The sequence below is a fragment of the Neovison vison genome, chromosome 12 (assembly GCF_020171115.1).
Source record: "Neovison vison isolate M4711 chromosome 12, ASM_NN_V1, whole genome shotgun sequence".
NCBI classification, from domain to species: Eukaryota; Metazoa; Chordata; class Mammalia; order Carnivora; family Mustelidae; genus Neogale; species Neogale vison.
The window spans coordinates 25087545-25107469 of NC_058102.1; the positions used below are offsets into that span (position 1 = coordinate 25087545).

General features: G+C 37.0%; 1 protein-coding gene across 3 annotated transcripts in view; it reads left to right on the plus strand.

Moving 5' to 3' along the window:
* NTN4 (netrin 4) overlaps nucleotides 1-19925 on the plus strand; it is a 164247-nt gene that overhangs the window by 119727 nt on the left and 24595 nt on the right. For all 3 annotated transcript variants that reach the window (XM_044226889.1, XM_044226887.1, XM_044226888.1), the window contains 2 exons: nucleotides 284-410; nucleotides 2335-2523. In XM_044226889.1, coding sequence (XP_044082824.1) covers nucleotides 284-410; nucleotides 2335-2523 — 316 coding nt within the window. The remainder of the gene's footprint in view (nucleotides 1-283; nucleotides 411-2334; nucleotides 2524-19925) is intronic.

The following is a 19925-nucleotide window of genomic DNA, read 5'->3' on the forward strand; positions in this document are numbered from 1 at the left end:
GAGCCCAACTCGGGTCTTGAACTCACAATCCTGAGATCAAGACCCAAACTGAGATCAAGAGTCAGATGCTTCACTGACTGAGCTATCCATGTGCCCCTTCTATGTAATCTTCTGAATGAATCAGAGGACAAACTAAAGAAAGGACCTCACACCTTGATGACTTCTTTAGGAAAGTGAATGCATGTCATATGCCTAAAGCCAACCAATGAGATAAGATTGTGGGAAGAATATTCCTTCCTGACATTGTTTGTGCCTCACAACTCTTACTTATTTTTGTTTGTAGGTCCATGGAAAGTGTATGTGTAAGCACAACACAGCAGGTACCCACTGCCAACACTGTGCACCATTATACAACGACCGCCCTTGGGAGGCAGCTGATGGCAAAACAGGATCTCCTCATGAGTGCAGAAGTGAGTACCAAGCTGACAAGACTAAAAGCCTTCTTTGTAAAGTAAACTTATCTGTGGACTGCTTGTTGTCTCTAGAAACACAATATAAAGCAGTGGGTGAAAGGCACTGTGACCTACACAAACATAGCTCATATCACTGCTCACTATGACCTCAACCATTGGAAGCAATCACTGCTTGCAAAGTTGCCAATATGACTATTTTGCCAACAATGTGTTGCCCATTTTCTTGGATATTTTGCAGGACCAATGCACCCTTCTTGAGAAGTTGACAAAATAAAAACATGGCTAGACACAAGAGACCCTGAGAATTATGGCGAACAATCACCCTTGTAGCGGAGATACCAAATTATAATCATGAAAATGGCTATCTCAAATTCAGTTCTCAAAACAGCCCTATACAGCAACCAGGTGGTTTAATCCCACGTGAGAGATCAGGAAATTGAGGCTCAGTAAGATTAAGTAACTTGTCAAAGATAGTAAATGATAGTCAGGACTTGATCCAAGCTCTTCAGTCTCCAAATTAAATGTTTCTTCCATAATACCTTGATGCCTTCACTTATGATACTTAAAATGACAAGTCAGATTTGAAATTAAGCCAGTTCGTCAAGAATGAGACTGCATTACTAGGGCTAACTTTGGGTCTGAGGTTGGAGATTGATAAGAGGGTAAAAAATATGGGAATACAAACCATTTTTTTCTTTGCGATTCAAAACGTTCAGAGAAATACGCATGCCCGTAACAATGTTTATACTTAAAAACTTCAGTTTTGCAAGAATTTTAAAGGCAAGTACTGTCAGTAACGTTGTGGGAAGTCTCTTCCCATACATAATTTGGAATCCTAGTTGATTTATTTTAGTTTCTCAGAAATGTAAAGGATTTCCTCTAAACATAAATTTTAAATTATCTTATATTATGCTTTCTAAAGATTGTGAATCTCATCAAAATATCATAACATGTCAAGGAAACAATGAAAAAACAATAGCACAAACACAGTTGACCTCCAGGAAAAAGTCTGGATTCTTATTCTAAATCACTCATCAAGAGAATCTAAAGAATTTCTCCTAAATTCCTAGAGTGCCATTCTGGTCTTTCCACAGACACCAACTGTGTATCTAAATACATCTAGAACACAGAGACTTGTCACTTGGTGTTATTGATAATCTTATAAGTGCCTTGGAGAAATTATTACAAAAGAAATAATGCAGACCCCTTCTAAAAACAAAACCAAACCACCAAAAACCCAGCTTCTACAGGAGACTGTCTTGTATTCCACCAGTACATCAAATACTGAGGAATAGTGCCTCATGAAAGACAAATCAGTTTACCTGCCAAGTTACTAACCCCTGTCCACTACAAGGTTCTTTCCAGGTTCATTAGTGAGCATGAATTTAGATCTGTGACTGCAATATGAATTTTCATTTTCAAATGACGTCTGACAGTGTAGGGTTTTCTAAGCACGGTCAGGGGACTCCTAGTGATGACACTGGTGCTTGAGAAGAAGCAGGAATGGAAATGGTGAAGTGTTACTGTTAAAGAGGTAAAAAATGGATACCCACTCAAATAGTCTTTCCAAAACAAATGTCAACCCCAGCTGCTAAGGAAATAGTAATATCTCTGTCTAAGAAGATACATCCATGCTTTGCTGACTTTCAAGCATATTCTACAACTTAATTTTTTAATTTAATATTTTAAAACTAAATAAAAGTCTCTGCCTTTTTATAGGCTTTTTTGAATCTTGTACTGTGCAAATGTGCACTACTTAAAAAACCAAAAATAAAATTAAATACCAACACTGTATGTTAGTTATGCTTCAATTAAAAAAAAAAACTTAGCAATCGTTTACCTCCTCTTTAACAGCCTGAATATTAGAGAATGTTATTTTAATTATTTGTTTTTCCTGCCATGACCTTTCCCCCCCACCCAGCCTGCAAGTGCAATGGGCATGCGGATGCCTGTCACTTCGACATTAGCGTGTGGGAGGCGTCAGGCAATCGCAGCGGTGGCGTCTGTATGGATTGTCAACACAACACGGAAGGTCAGCATTGCCAGCGATGTAAGCCAGGCTTCTACCGGGACCTCCGGAGACCCTTCTCTGCTCCAGATGCTTGCAAAAGTAAGTGAACTAGTGGTCCCTGGGGAAAAGCTTGACTTGTACAAAAGAGATGAATCTTTCCATCCTTCATATGCTGGTCCATGGGAGAGAGGTTATGAAATTCTTAGTACACTCCAACACACTAGTTCCTTTTTTCATTGATAAGCGGCACAAATTTTAACTTGTTTGGTGAAAAGAGTACAATATTCATAAAAGTAATCTCTTTCCTCACCCTGCATGAAGTAAAATTGTTTCCTGCAGCACCACATTTTGGAAAACAAGGTGAGAAATAAAAGAGGGGGGAAAAGGATGATGAAGAGGGAGATATGTTTAAAATTATCTTAAGGGGCAGCTGGCTGGCTTGATAGAGCAGGTGACTCTTGATCTTAGGGTTGTGAGTTCAAACCCCACATTTGGTATAGCACTTACTTTAGAAGAGGGTATGTAAAATTATTTTAAAGATTTTATTTATTTATTTGACAGAGAGAGAGAGAGATCACAAGTAAGCAGAGCAGCAGGCAGAGAGAAAGGGGGAAGCTAGCTCTCTGCTGAGCAGAGAGCCTGATGCAGGGCTTGATCCCAGGACCCTAAGATCATGACCCAAGCTGAAGGCAGAGGCTTAACCCACTGAGCCACCCAGGTGCCCCTGTAAAAATATCTTAAGACTAAATATATGAGTAGGACGTAGGCAATAAGCAGACTCAAACTGATAAAGAGTACTTGGGTCATTCAAGCTTTCATCTATCTCCACGGTGAATTTGAACAACTGAAAAACCATGGGTTTGGGTGTCATTATGAATACACTTTGGCTGACACAACCCTAATGTACCCCTGTATCATAAACTAAGTTAGAACATAGCAATAATCCTCTACTCTTTCCTCAAATACTAAATTTTTATCGAATAGATTTTGCTTTTTTGTAACATAATTCCAAGAGGAGATTTATATGAAAAAAGAGTAAATTTTTTTAAAAATAGGGGCTCAGTTAACGAGACATTATCTGAAACATGACCGTGAAGGGTGCAGTCAGAGCTTCCACAGATGTTCAATGTGTATTAAGACTTCATCTAAATACATGAGTAGTTGCCGAAACGACATAACTCTTAACTTGACAACTAAAAATATTCAAGACTATTAGTGGAGATTGATGATCATGTACTTCCTTTTCCCACCAAGGACTCCGTATTCTAGCTCAGAAACAGTGACCAGAAGGTAGCAATATAATGGGAAATATTCATTTAAGATTAATTTAAAGGAAAAAAATTCTATTGCTCTTAATAAATACATGTTTTTAAACATCGGACAGGTGGTATCTACATGAAATTTGAGTGGGCTTGTTTGTTTTTCTCTCAGATTGTAAAAGACAGAAGGTGGCCCAGCTCACTTTTGACATTGAGCTCAAAATTTCTATCTACATCTTACTATTTCTTTGAGAATACGGTTTCACTCTTGCTCTTTGTACTCGGACTTTCATTTTAATAACAGATCTAGAATGATCTAGAATAGAAGTTTCCCTGCTCCTTATGGCTATGTGACCCTGTGCCAGCTATTAAAGCTGTTTGGACTTTGATATTTTTTCTCCCCATAGGGCTGTAATGATAGCTATATAAGATAAAGTATATGAGGGGTGTCTGCGTGGCTCAGTTGGTTAAGCATCTGCCTTCAGCTCAGGTTATGATCCCAGGTCCTAGGATCGAGCCCCACCCACATGGTCAGGCTTCCTGCTCAGTGGGGAGTATGCTTCTCCCTCTCCCTGTCCCCCCTTCCTTGTGTATTCTCTTGCTAGCTCTCTCTCTCCCTCTCTCAAATAAATAAATAAAATCTTAGGGGAAAAAAAGATGTGAAAAAAAAGGTATGTGAACTGTTTAGTGCACTGCCTATTATAGTAAGCCTTCAAGAAATGAAAACTAGTATTATAATAACTATTATTGTCCTATATGATAGAAGATGGGAAATAATATTACAGAGTTCCTACTCTTTATTGATCAAAAATACCTATGTCAAAGATAATTACTTCTTTAAAATCCACAGGACCTTAGGAAATAAAATAAAAGCTCCTTAACCCCAAGCGCTAAATGAAGGGTCTGCTTATGAAATTGCTTAGATGCACAATATATTCAGTCTTAATACATTTTCTACAGGATATATTTAAATAGATAGCGGGGTGACTGGTTGGCTCAGTCAGTAAAGTGTGTGACTCTTAATCTCAGGGTCATGTGTTCAAGCTCCATACTGGGAATGGAGCCTACTAAAATAATAATAATAAAATAAAATAAGATTAAAAAAAAAAAGTGGGCACCTGGCTGGCTCAGTTGATGAAGCATATGACTCCTGATCTCAGGGTTGTGAGTTCAAGTTTCATTTGGGAGTAGAGAATTACTTAAAAATGAGATCTTAAAAAAATGGAAAGACATAGATGATAGATAGATAGAGAGATAGAGAGAGAGATAATGTGCACTGCATATCTTCAGACCACTAGCAGCAATGTTTTAAAAATGAGAATGTACTAACTACCAAGCAGATGAAATAGGAAAGGAAGTCAATTTATCATTAAGTGACTTAGATAAGGTAACTATCCTGTAGGACAACAGGCAACATTTTCAGAATACGTTTTTCAAAGATACTATTAAATAACATTGACTTGAAACAGTATGCTGTACAATGTACCTAACTTACGTATTTGTTCTTTAAGTCATTCAATGAATATATACTGAATGTCTGTTATATGCCAAGTGTTTGGGATACATCAGGGAACAAAACAAAGTTCTCTAACCATTAAAAACAGAAATAGAGGGCGCCTGGGTGGCTCAGTGGGTTAAGCCGCTGCCTTCGGTTCAGGTCATGATCTCAGGGTCCTGGGATCGAGTCCCACATCGGGCTCTCTGCTCAGCAGGGAGCCTGCTTCCTCCTCTCTCTCTCTCTGCCTGCCTCTCTGCCTACTTGTGATCTCTCTCTGTAATAAAAAAAAAGAAAAAAAAAAACAGAAATAGAAAAGTGTTAGGGATGCCTGGGTGGCCCAGTTGTTAAGCATCTGCCTTGGGCTCAGGTCATGATCCCAGAGTCCTAGGATTGAGCCCTACATCAGGTTCCAGGCTTAGCGGGAAGCTTGCTTCTCCCTCTCCCAATATCCCTGCTTGTATTCCCTCTCTCGCTGTCTCTCTCTGTCAAATAAATAAATAAAATCCTTAAAAAAAAAAAAAAGAAAGAAAAGGTTTATTGGCAAACTTGGAACCAAGATAAATACGTTTTTAAATTTTTGCTTTGTTTTCTTTTTGTTATTGTGCTATGGCTCATATTCTTACAAAATATAAAAAGGTTGCCAGCTCTAGCTTTTGAAACCCTAGAGAGCTCACCACTTCAGAATTTTATAAAAAGAATGTGAAAAAGGAGATTAGTTAAAAGTTGACTCTTTATTAATGGTCACTACTTACATAACTATTCTAGAGACTTGTACAAAGATTTTAAAGTTTTGTTCCCCAAACTACCAGTTCTATAAAAACATAAGCAAAACGTGAAACTGTAGTTGAAACTAACAAATTAGATACAGTATTTTCACAATGTTTATGTAAGTGTGTGTGTAAATGTATATATGTATGTATGTAGGCAAATGGTATATACGTGTGTACATGTATGTTAGATCACAGAAGGTGATCAGTATTGTGTCAGAGAGTGTGGAAGAGAGCCCATGAGGAACAATTAACAAGAGCTGAGTGTTTTGAGTTTTAATGTAAGACCTGAGACCTGAAGTTTAATAGGAATCAACATAACATGGCTATTCCTTCTGGAGAAAATAACCAGTGCCAAAAAGAAACAGAAGGAAGAAAGAATATGAAATATTCTGAGAACTGAAAAAAAAAAAAATACAGAATGACCAGAGAGGCAAGAAAAAGGGAAGGAAGGCAAGAGAAGGGAAGGGAATGAGAGTAGTAGATAAGATGGGTGGTTGGCTGGAGCTGTCCTCATCTTGGACACAGTCAGTGAGAAGGACCTGATTGAACTACTTACAAGTAGTTGATAATCAGCCAATAAATATCATTTAGCATAATTTTCCTGGGCCCTGCCAAGTTGATATTTATAGGCATTATCTAAGTATTAGAAGACCAAAAGCACCAAAGCCATTTCAGTGAAAACTCCCATCAAGACTACATTAATGTATTTTTTAAAAATGGAAACATCGTAAGGTAATTATACCAAATATTTCTGAATTTGTTCCTCAACACTTTAAGTTGTTGTGAGATTCTGAAACACTTGAAGATAGAAACTACTACTGCTGGGGTGCCCGGGTGGCTCAGTTGGTTAAGCAACTGCCTTTGGCTCAGGTCATGATTCTGGAGTCCCAGGATCGAGTTCCACATCGGGCTCCCAGCTTTGTGGGGAGACTGCTTCTCCCTATGACCTCTCCCTTCTCATGCTTGTGCTCTCTCTCTCTCTCTCTCTCATTCTCTCTCTCAAATAAATAAATAAATCTTTAAAAAGAAAAAAGAAATAACTACTACTGAGTCAAATTGCTAATCACTTCTGAACAAATACTTTCATGGTATTTAATGTACCAAGTAAGGAAGTTATGAAAATAATTGATACTAATTTAGCCCTTTTAGTATAATTTGTAGGAAGTACGTGGATTAGTGGGGGAAGATCTGTATTTCCTTCTTTCGTACTCTAGATAGTTCCCTGGTCCACTGATTAGATGGCTGAGGAAGGGACATCTCCATTCATTTTATGGTTATTCTAGCATATGTTTGGGACAAGTTGTCTGTGTCAACTTCCTCAGCATGGATTTCCTTACTGGTGCTTCTTCCAGAATATTACTCTTTTTGTTCTTCTCTTTCCTTTTCTGAGCCAGGGGTAACTACCAACACTTATTAGCACATCCAATCCTTTCCCCTACCTTTACACTCTTCATAGTATATTATTTGAGTGACAATATATTTGGCAGAGTTTTCAATTTTATTTAGTAACATCTTCATATCATTAACCACCTCCTTAACAGATGTGTCTACATATCACCTTCAGAGTTAGTAACTCTGATAATAAAGTGTATGATAAATAATGTACACATTTTATTTTTTTAAAAAGATTTATTTATTTATGATAGAGAGAGAAAGAAAGAACATGCACAAGTGGGGGATCCCTGCTGAGTGCGAAGCCCAATGTGGGGCTTGATCCCAGGACTCTGTGAGACCATGACCTAAGCCAAAATCAAGAGTCGGATGCTTAATTGACTGAGCACCCAGGGGCCCCTGTACCTAACATTTATGTTAGAGTGTACCAGATTTCATGCTAGATGCTGATAGAAATATTGCTGTAACTAGAACTTTTCTCCCAGTTAGTTCCCACCTTTCTTTTCTGAGGAAGGTAGTATGAGGAAAACAAGTCAATATTATGATATGATATTAAAAAATCCTAACTATCTCAGTATGTGTCTCTATCAACATGTACAATGTTATTCAAAATAACAATTTTATTTATTCTACTGTGCTTACCAAGGTGGAAAAGTAACCTGCTACTCAGTGTGTGGCCCATAGACCAGCCCCACTGGCATCATCTGGTTGCTGATTAGAAAATACAGAACTTCTTATTCCATCCCAGACCTACTGAATCAAACATGCACTTTAAAAAATTTCCAGGTGACTCTATCATACTAAAGTTTAAGATTGCTTCAGTATGTTTTTCTTTTTTTTTTTTAAGATTTTATTTTTAAGTAATCTCTACACCCAACGTGGGGCTAAAACTCAAAAGCCTGGGAGCAAGAGTCACATGCTCTACCAAATGAGCCAGCCAACCATCCCCAGAATACTTTTTAACAAAGGTTAAACACATCTTAGCACCTACTCTATGGTTAAGTTGGCTAGAACATCCTACTATTCCCTGAGCATCCAAATTAACCAAGATGTGCATTTCTATCTGTGTGCGTATGGACTTGGAATTTATAAAAATGAATTACAAAGAGATTTACTGAGAAAAAATGGATATCCGGATAAATATGTTTCCATAGTATGGTTTTTTCCTAAAGTTTGATTCATGGAACACTAACTTTATGAGACGTCAATTGGAATTAGATTAGGAAAATGTCTTCTATGACCTTCAAATTTAAGAAATGGTGAATTAATCAAAGATTTTTTTTCTTCAGGATTTTTCAGACTATTTAATATGCTAATGTTCATTCTACACCTCCTATAAAGCTTTGAGGTGTCTCTCAAATTTAACCAGAGAACACTTTTCTTACTGGGACCTGTGTTCTACAGAATACACTGGAAAATGCAGCTATTGTATGGTGACGTATCTATATGATGACTTCACTTGGGGAGACATATCCCAGAAGATTCCTTCTGTATATTTGTATATTTGCTCCTCATTTCTAAGTGTTAGAGCCTATAACTATATATCAAGGGAATCATAAACTTTACATTCCTATCAGCAAAATAATCACAAACACAATATTAACTAAGGCTGGGCAGTCTAGTCTGTTGGACTGCCAGGGATGACTTATGAAAACATCTCTCCCTTATTTCCTACTTGATATCTTCTCAGGAATTTGGATCCATTGAAACTCTGAAGCAGCAGCCCGGACAAAATTTACTAGAAGTATAAATTATACCTCAGTTTAGCTAAGGAAACACTTACTGAGTACCTCCTCTCTGCGAGGCACTGTGGTATAAAGCACTATGTCTGTAAAGATGAAAAGCTCTTCCTTAAAAGATCTTTAATTCTAAATGGGGAGAAATGTAAGAACCAGATTATTTCAATATACTGTGGTGATGGTGATGATATAATAGATAATAGCTGACATTTGTTGAATGCCTACTAGTCTCTGTTCACTCTTCAAAAGGCTGTATATTTATTAACTCATTTAATTTTCACAAAAGCTCTTTGATATTGGTACCATTATCATTCCCACTGTATGATCAAAACAAAGAAAGAGATAAATTGAGCGTCTTAGAGAAAGTGTAGGGTAGGGTGAAAGCAATTAGGGGAAGACTTCCCTAAAGAGATGCCTTTGATACTTCTTTGGGGATTATTTTTATTTTTTTCTTCTAAAAGTACATAGTGTTTGTCTTACTTTCTAATCAATGATTGCCTTTGTTGACTTTTATGAGTTGATCTAGAAAGTGAAACGAACTGATGTTATTCTTCCTCATAGAACACATTTCATAGAATACTTACCTGGACGCATTATTCCAGCCAAGAAATATCGGTGACATTCATCTTGGGACTATGTTCACAGTTAGCTCTTTGCCAATAAGTCAAGGATTTATTGGCCCTATTGATGTTCCAGGCTATTTTTTTCCCTTCCACTCTCCTGACAAGCACTTTGCTAAATGTTATTGTCCCTATTATACATTTTTAGTTGATGGTCATAAATTCATCAAGCCTGAATAAAAAGAGCTCTATACCTAATCTACTAGCCCAAAGATTTATTCCTGTGAATAATGAAATCAACTCTATTCTCACTTCCTCTTTATTCCAGCCTTAAGCAGAACCAACTGTGGGACCCAAACAATCAACTACACTTTTCCATAGCCAAGAAAGTACTTCTGAGGATTCCAGAGCTGTTTGTTTTTTTAAGGCTAGTAGAGATCATTGAGACTAAATTTATTTCTACAACTCAGAAAAAAAAAATGTAAAGGACAGTGCATTTAAGGTCTGTAAACACAAGGGAAAATGTGAATCTTTCCAGCTGAATCTAGGGCTGAAGGCAGAATGGAGGCTCAACTTGGTTGGCTGCTAAGGTACAGAAGTAAAAAGGAAGATGTAATTATCACTGTGTACTAAGATACTTTGAGGAATACTGTCTTTCTGTTTTAAAAGAGCAGTCTCCTTTAGAGTAACTCACTTGAAATCTTGAATGTATGTCCCTTAGGTAACTTAGGTAGCCTATCACCTAAGTAGATTTTCTTTTGGCAGACATTAAAAATATGAGAATAACCCACTGAACAGTAGTGTGCTAGCTTTCTCGGGAGGGGAAATGCCCTGATTTGTAGCACTGGCCAATTTCTGTGGTTTAAGTATTCCTCCCAATTTCAAGCTATCAGATCGTTTTTCAAATCAAGAACTCAGACAGACTCAGACTCTACACCACAGGTGAAATGGTGTCTCTCCCTTGAATGAAGTCTTGCCTCAGCCTCTTTCTCTGATCTCAAGCACTGCCTCAATCTAATCATTAGTTCCCAAACCTGTCAATGGATCATAGTCAGTTGGAGCACTTACTGAAAATATGAACTCTCAGAGCCCTTCCCTAGGTCTTCTGAATCAGAATCTCCAACAGGAACTGAGGGCAGAAATCTGTATCTTTTTCTAAAAAGCATCATTGGTGATTCTGATTCAGTCTTTTGCTCCCCTGGCCAGCACTTGAGAACCATTGCATATACCATTATTTCCAGTGTGATCTCTATTCACTTCCATTCTTAGATGAAAGATTTTGAGCTAATAATCATCTATAACTTAATCTACTCACTGAATTAACCATATCTTCGATAGAAAATCCTAAAGGATTACTAAAACTCTGGCTAGACATTTTTTTCTGACTCAAAGATAGATATAAATGCTCATAAGCATTTATGTCACTTATCTTTTCCTCTGAAGAATGTCTAACTTAGAACCTCTGCTTTTCTTAAAAAAAATAAATTCTGGCAGAATTCTAAGATGTCTGTCTTTCCTGTAACAGTTTCAAAATAAATACCTAGTGATTCCATTCAGAAAACTCCCTCTTATTCATAATATATAAATTGATTTACCATGAATACCTCATATTTTTTTTTCTTTTTTGAGAGAGATCAGAAGTAGGCAGAGAGGCAGGCAGAGAGAGAGGAGGAAGCAGGCTCCCTGCCAAGCAGAGAGCCTGATGCGGGGCTCAATCCCAGGACCCTGGGATCATGACCTGAGCTGAAGGCAGAGGCTTTAACCCACTGAGCCACCCAGGTCCCCCATGAATACCTCATATTTTAAAGTGCATTACTGTGTAATGAGACTAGATTTATGATTAAAATTAGCTTACCATTACACTGACAATTTATTTTTATTTCTGCATTCACATACTTCAGAACGCAGCACTAAACTACTATTGGTATGTGATTGCATTGGATTAAATAATCATTGACTACAGTTCTTCGTGCAGCTCCATTCTGGCCCCCACCACATTTTGACACTAAAGAATAACTTAAATGTTAGATTCATTGAAAACTGGGTGTGGAATATTGACAGCTATTCTATGACATTTCTCTACAGAAAACTTCTCATGCTTCAATAGAACACATGGTCTGAAATAGATGTTGGAAGAAATGCTTTATAGAATAGAATTTTCTCTCTTTTTTAGGAAAGAGCCAGTTAGCTCTTTACCATAAATTTATTGACTTTTGTGTTGTGACGTATTTTTAACTATTGCATAGTCTCTCTCCATATTTAAAGAAAAATCAGCAAATGGCAAAGAAAGCAGGATTTATTCCCTGTCAAAGTAAACAACTTCTTGAAAAACTGACATGCCCTTCCTTCCTCCCCGGTGGGCCAAAATAAATGTAGTCTATTGCCTTTCAGCAGGGAGTGAATAAAAATAAACTTGGTCCTTCTGCCCTAAAACCCGAACCAAGTGTTTACCAAGATACTGTTTTGTTACTTGGTTACCATTACCCTGCCTAGTGAGCTATCTTTGTAAAGAACTTTATCATCCATCCAAATCTATCTCCTTTTTTTTCTTCTTGCTTTTCTTCTTCTTTTCTTCTATCTTAGGTGAAAACTGCTCAGCTGATGGAAACACAGTGCCTACAATGGGTGACTGTCTTGCTGCAGACTGTCTTTCCATCCTTCACAGTCTACACAAATATCACCTTCTCATCATGATCCCAAGAAGAATCTCTGTGTTTCTCCACTTGTTTGTACCTCTAGTTAATAATTACTTCATTCTACTTTTAGGATGGTTATTCCTTCCCTTTAAATTCCCCCAGAAGTAAAATTTTGAAATTAATTAAATCCATAATACCTTACCACAACAACACATTTAGGTAAAGCCATGATGCTTCCCACTTTTTACTGATGTACCTATGTTCTGGCCCATATCAGAAAAGGACTTTTTCCCAAGGGTCATTAAAATGTCTTCCTTATAGCAGCTTAGTGGGCTTTTTCTTTCAAAATATAGTTTCTACACAGCACAAATCCGTTTTATGTCTTATAAACAACACAGACATCCTTGTTTTATGCTAAAAGCAATGATATCAGCATAGAATCAGTATAAAGTAACAGTTTTTGAAAAGCAAACTGTAAATAGAACCAGTCACTTGGCAGTAATAGCTGAGAAACTTTAATCTCAGCTTTTAAAAAATCTAGGGTGTAAAACCAGAGGATTAAGAACTGAGAGAGACAGAAAAAATTTGTATATCATAATGTAGTAATCATACTAGGACTATCCTTTAAAAAGGTCAAATGATATAAATTAAAAACACCACCCCCCAAAAGGAGAAATTTTATGAACTGATAAATAATAAAAGTCAGTCACATTTGGGAAGAGAAGTAAGTGGGAGAGGTCACAAAATTCTCTAACATCTCTCTAAAACAGAACGTGTAATTCATTAAATAAATAAATAAATAATATGCCATTCTGCATTTGATGAGGACAAGCAATAAATAATCAATAAATAATTATAATATATCAAAACTCTCAGAAATTCTGGACAAAATTAAATAGGCTATAAAGAAGAGAAGTAACATTTATTGAATGACTAATATGGGCCAGACACTGTGGCTGGGCAATTTACATAAGCCATGTCATTTAGCAATCTTTAGGAGTTAGGCAGTATTTTTTATATTTTACAAATGAGGACACTGAGGCTTAAATTAACTATTTAATTTGCCCAGGTTCACACAGCTGGTCTGAAACAGGGCTGGAATTTGAACCCAGGTTTGTTTGACCCTGAAGACTTTGATCCAAAAACATAAAAAGATCTAAAAAAATTGATTCCACACTGTGTTCGGGTTGATGAAAACAAAATGAATCTTAAAATGCAGAAATAATCGGTTACGTGTATTAGAACAAAAAAGATTTTTTAAAGATTTTATTTATTTGACAGACAGATCACAAGTAGACAGAGAGGCAGGCAGAGAGAGAGAGTAGGAAGCAGGCTCCCCACTGAGCAGAGAGCCGGATGCGGGGCTAAATTCCAGGACCCTGAGATCATGACCTGAGCTGAAGGCAGAGGCTTTAACCCACTGAGCCACCCAGGTACCCCCAAAAATAATTTTTAAAAGGAAACTAGACTTGGGTTTTGAATAAGACCCTGCTTCCTGATGAATAGCCATGTAAAGTTTGAACCTAAAAAGCTGCATTTATGGGGCACCTGGATGGCACAGTGGGTTAAAGTCTCTGCCTTTGGCTCAGGTCATGATTCCAGAGTCCTGGGACCCAGCCCCGCATCAGGCTCTGTGCTCGGCAGGGAGCCTGCTTCCTCCTCTCTCTCTTGTGATCTAGAGATCTTGTGATCTCTGTCTGTCAAATAAATAGATACAAATGTTAAAAAAAAAAAAAAAGCTGCATTTATCTTAAAGAATCTTAGTATAAGAAAGATGTAGACAACAGAGGAGGGTTCCACATAGGCCAACAAAACACGAAGAGAGACACTAATGAATAAATATGAAAGAGGCTGAATATTCTCAACTTAACTAGGAAACTGCTCAGGAAGAACACAACAACTTTCTTCACACAGTCAAAAGCTGTTAGGGGACATTGGGAGTGGCAAAACATAATTTACTTCCCTAGAACAAAGAGCCGTAATTAGATGTAATTGGGTGAAAGTGAGGAAAAAAGATTGATTAATGTGAAAAAAAAAATTGCACTGCCAGTGAAAGGCATTTGTGGGTGGGGAATGTCTCCTGCAGAGTTAGAATAAAGAACTTTTATCACAAATAATAAATAATAAAACTCGACTGAGTGAAGCATTAAATGTAGGGAACAGTCTTGCATGGGGAAAACTCAGGATAACATTCTATTTCACCATTTCAGTTTTCTGTTATTGTTTCTGTTGTGCGTGTGTTTGTTTGCTCTGTTTCTAATGTCTTGTGATTGCAATTCTGTGGTGCTAAAATGCTTAAAAGCTATAAAAGAAAGAATACAAGCCTTTCAGAAGGTTCATCAACACATATTTCATGCTTATCACTCATTCAGAGGAGCATTCATTCAACAAAGATTGAGAGAGTCCCTAAAATGGGTCAGCATGGTCCTAGGTAGATGTGGTTTCTACCTTCTAGGCCTTCACAGTGTAGTATGGAGACAACAGGGAGGTAAAAATCATAAAGAGATTACACCGGGGGCCAGAAGACCATCAATCATTAAGAAATATTTATTAAGTGATAATAATTCATCCATTTTTTTTTTCATTTTTTAAAACTCACCACAGCTTTACGCAGTATTTACCTTGTGGCAGGCCTATTGTATTCACTGTGTATACAACAAAACAGAGTCCCTAACTCCATGGAAACAGACTGTAAATAAATTTTTCCACGTAAATACGTAATTAAAAACTGTAGGGGCAGCTGACTCAGTCAGTGGAGCATGTGACTCTTGAGTTTGGGGTTGTGAGTTCGAGCCCCACATTGGGTATAGTGATTACTTGAAAACAAAATCTTTAACAAAACAAAACAAAACTGAAATACTTGCTATGAAGAAAAAGGTACCATGATAGATTATAAGCAGGGATGAACCACACCAGTTCAAAGAAGAGGACAGATGAGGTCAATAGGGATTCTTTATCCAAAGGAAGGAGGAGTTGGGGATGACCCAGGGTCCTGACTAGGTGCCTGCGTAAATGATGCCTTGCATGGAACGGGAATTACAGGAGCCTTTCTTCAACAAAAAGATAAAGGTGTTTGATGTAACCAAATTCCCCCGAGCTAAATACAATATCTAAAATTATACTTAAAAGTTTTCCTGTAACAGAATTTGCACACTCAAAAGTACAAATTCTTCTTCAGTTTTAAATGGAGTAGCAACCCAGGAATATGAAATTGGCTATTTAGCTATCTAAATTTTTTTAGATATACCCAGGAATAAATGGGAACTGGCTCAGTTACAATTTGTAAACAGGAAGAATACAGAAGTCAAACGAAGGGTCTGAGCGGTGGTCATAGTAAAGCTTCAAAAATAAAGGGTATGGCTTTTGTATTCATTTGCATTACTCGTTTAAAGTTCATAGAAAACATGGGAAATATACTTAAATACGTTTATTTTTAAAAGCATTTAATCGGGGCACAAATGACCAGACTTAGGCATACACTGATCTCCTTCAGCATGGGATGTACAATAACTCAAGAGACATTGTATTTCAGTAAGTGAAAGGCAAGTCTTCATTTAGTTTATTTTCTTATTAGATTTATTCTTGCATAATTTTATTTGAAATTAACATTCATCTTGAATATTGTGGCCCTATCTTTGAACATGATGTGACTATATTTAAAGGATGAATAAAAATGTTCCCTAGGAGAGTAAAGGGGTAAACCATATTGCCTTTGACAACTGCCTTTGTTTACAATTTTTGCTTTATTTTTCCATAGTTGTTCATCCACTAGCAGAGATAATCGATAGTAGAAGGAAAGGAGAAAATAGTACTAAAAAAGACAGAAGACTTTATTTTATCTAACATTTAACTTCACAATTGATACAGTAATAATAGATCATACTGTCTCTTTTCTGTTTAGAGCTGCATCTCAGTCATTGCCTTTAACTCCAATTTTAAGAACCTCAGGGGGAAGCTCTTGAAATGGCTTTGATATTTAGAATCCCCCATCAGATATCTTATAGGGCCTTGGCCTTTTCAGGGGAAGACAGTGGTGGGAGGCTGGGAAGCTCTGCGGAAGGAGGGGCCACTGGGCAGCGGTGAAAGGCCTTAACAAGCTGCTGCTTTCCCAGCTAAAGGCCTTGAACTTTGAATTCTGTTTTTAGAAAGGCTAAATCAGGAGCAAATACTTTCAGGGTGTGTTGCTCCCAGTGTTGCCTTTACTAACAAAACAGCAAAAGCTACAGCCATCAGGTAATACTAAGGAGTCCTGGTGATTTTTAAAAGGAACAAGATGCTGAACTCAACTGGGTGTTTCAACAGTAGGCTCTGCATCGCAGATCACTCGGAATGAAAGGTGTGCAAACGACTCAGAGTTTGGGTGAAGGTGGGGATAAAGAGAAAAGGCAGCAATGGTTTCCTTTGACTCCACCACCAAAAGCTTTAACAACCCCCTCAGAATAAAGGAAGCCATAACTCTCCCATTATGTCCCTGACCATTCTGTATTCCTGTTTACATACTTACTATGTTCACGTAGGTTGACAGCTCTTGTCCTAGATTACGTGGTGGGATATCTCCCTATAAACAACAGTAACATAGATCATACCCTACTTGTCTTCAGTATACTCTCATCCCCAAAAGGAGAGTAAGAGCAGATGGAATGTATTTGATCTAAAGAAAAGAACATGTAGTTAGGAGATTAACCTAATTCTCTAAGACAAAGTAGTCAAGAAAGCTGTTTGCCACCAAATTCCTCCCAGGGGCAACGTGAAGAATTTCAGCCTATTTGGAAACCAAATTGTTAAAATGGTTTAAAAAAAATAAATGAAAAGATAGAAATTTAAAAAATAAAGAATAAAAATAAATAAGTAACAACTCATATCTGCAATAAGACAGTTATTCCTCTTTCCTCTGTGTCCCCATGTACCCCGGGCTATCTCGGTTGTAACATTTACTGTCTGTAATTATGTATTTCATATCTCTCTTCACTCACTGAAGAGTTAGTTATGACTCCACATTCTTCTTTATATCTTAAGCCTCTGGCGTAGTTCATGTTAACACTAAAGTTCCGAAACTCCTTGGCAAAGGTGTGACTGAATGAATGAATGAATGAATGGTGGACTTTTAAAAACTAATATGTTGGAGTGTCTGGCTGGCTTGGTTGGTAGAGTATGCAACTCTTGATCTCAGAGTCATGAGTTTGAGCCCCCATGTTGGGTATAGAGATTACTTAATAAAAAAAAATTGTTTTAATTAATATGGTTCAGTCAGATAATAGTAACAGTTACTCTCTGAGCTTTTGGTGCTACTAATTCCTGATACATTGCTAACTATATACAATAGCTTATTCAGTCCTCCCATAGGAACCCTATGGCATAGGTATTATTACACTTAATCCATCAATAAGAAAACTGAAATGAGGAGTTAATTTCACAAACTCTTACAAAGACCAAACTTCATAACCAGAATTTTAATTCACCTAGGCTGACTTTTAGGTTGGTGCCCTTCCTATTTTCTCTCTTTCTATTTTATTGCCTGTCTTACAGGCAATTTCTAAACAAGCTTTATTGTGATTGAAACAATTAATTTCAAAAAATTTCAATTAATTTTAGATAAACAAGGTTATTTAAAGATGTGTTCAACCATTATTTTACGAACGGTATGTTTCCTGGTAGAAGACACTCCAGAACAGCCCCACATCTTAACTCTTTTCTGTAAATGCTCATAGAGGGACAGTGTTTCACATAATAGATAGCTAGCTGAAAACATGTATCTGTAAATAAAATTTGAAAATGCTTAGCAATTATATATTTATTACTGAAGGGAATGTGTTGTGAAATCTTTTGTAAAAGTACCCATTTCCTTTCCTTCATCTCACCTGTTTTGAATATTTTGTATTATTTCAGGGTTTCTTATAACAGGAGACATCAGTACACAATGTACTATTTAAAATTAGCTGTTTGTGTTGTTAAAGAGATCTCATGATAATATTTAGGAATTTAAAGTGACATTTTCAAATAATTTTATTTTGCTAATTTGGTTGAGAGAACTACAATGGGCAAATGGTTTCTGGCAGGGGTTTGGGAGGGGTGATAATAATTCCAATAATGAGTCACTTAATATCTAGGGAGGCCACATAGCTTTGAAATATAGCTGGCTTCCACTCAAAGCATCATTTTGGCTTTTAAAGACAATGTACCATAGCTTTACCAAAAAATTATAATAAAAAAATAATTAAGTTCAGAATGATAGTATGTAATAATAGTTCGATCTTTACTATTATCGTGCAACAAAAAGACAAAGTTATGTCAGTGATTTATGTCATTCCACTGGGTTGCAACTTTGGCATTCATTGTAATGAATGTGTAAAAAGCCAGGTGCTTAGGTTGCACTTTAGAATCAACAATCAGCTGGAACTAGAGGGTATCATGCTTAGCGAAATAAGTCAATCGGAGAAAGACAACTATCATATGATCTCCCTGATATGAGGAAGTGGAGATGCAACATGGGGGGTTAAGGGGGTAGGAGAAGAATAAATGAAACAAGATGGGACTGGGAGGGAGACAAACCATAAGTGACTCTTAATCTCACAAAACAAACTGAGGGTTGCTGGGGGAAGGGGGGTTGGAGGAAGGGGGTGGGGTTATGGACATTGGGGAGGGTATGTGCTAAGGTGAGTGCTGTGAAGTGTGTAAACGTGGCGACTCACAGACCTTACCCCTGAGGATAAAAATATATTTTTATAAAAAATAAAAATAAAAAGAATCAATGATCAGCAAGAAGTATATGTTGGAGAATCAGAACCTGAACCAGAATCTAGGCAGACCTTTTTTTCCCCCCAAGCAAGAAGAATATAAGAAATGCATATTATGTGTGTCAGATATTGACTGTTCCACAAACTTAAGGAGAGAGGTATGCAAGGCAAGCCTTGGTGTGCAGTTTTAAAAGTATGTCATGAAAAGTGTCAATGCTGTCTGCCTGGAGCTAGTTCTGCATAGTTTCCAAGTGGTATTTGTATCTTGTAATTATGTAAAAAGTCACACTGACAGAAATCCACCAGCACATGTGATAGAATCACATTCTTCTCTGGCCATTCCTCAGATGTGTGTAGGTTTTAAAGTATACGGTAGTACAGAGAGGTCAAATCCTAGAAAGGCTTGAATTTTCTATTAGAGTAAAAGATAATGGTGGCAATGGGAAACTATATATTACAATAGCGGGAAATCCAAGACCTCTTTCATCTGGCTCCCCTATCTGCTGTCAAGAACTAAGCTGACTTAGAACCGAATATTGCAGTAACTATTGATTTAGTCTTCTCAACATGATGAAATGTTTGTGTTGGATTATGCGATTTCATTTAATGACTCCACATAGCACTTTGATACATTTTGTGTGACATATAATTCTCCAAATTATTTCCTAGTTAATTAATTAATTAATTAAAAACAAATAACAAAGCAACAATGCCTTGCTAACTTAAGAGAAATATTCATCATTCACTTTCATAAACTAGAAATGTGAAAATCTTCCTCAATTTGTTTGTCTCTTAACAGCGCCTTCTTCCTCCTCATCCTGATGACCTCCAAGTCCTATCATTTCAACCTTTCCTCCTGTTCCAGCATCTACTCTTAGTCCAGTTCCTTGTTTTCTCTGACTTCTTTTGTTTC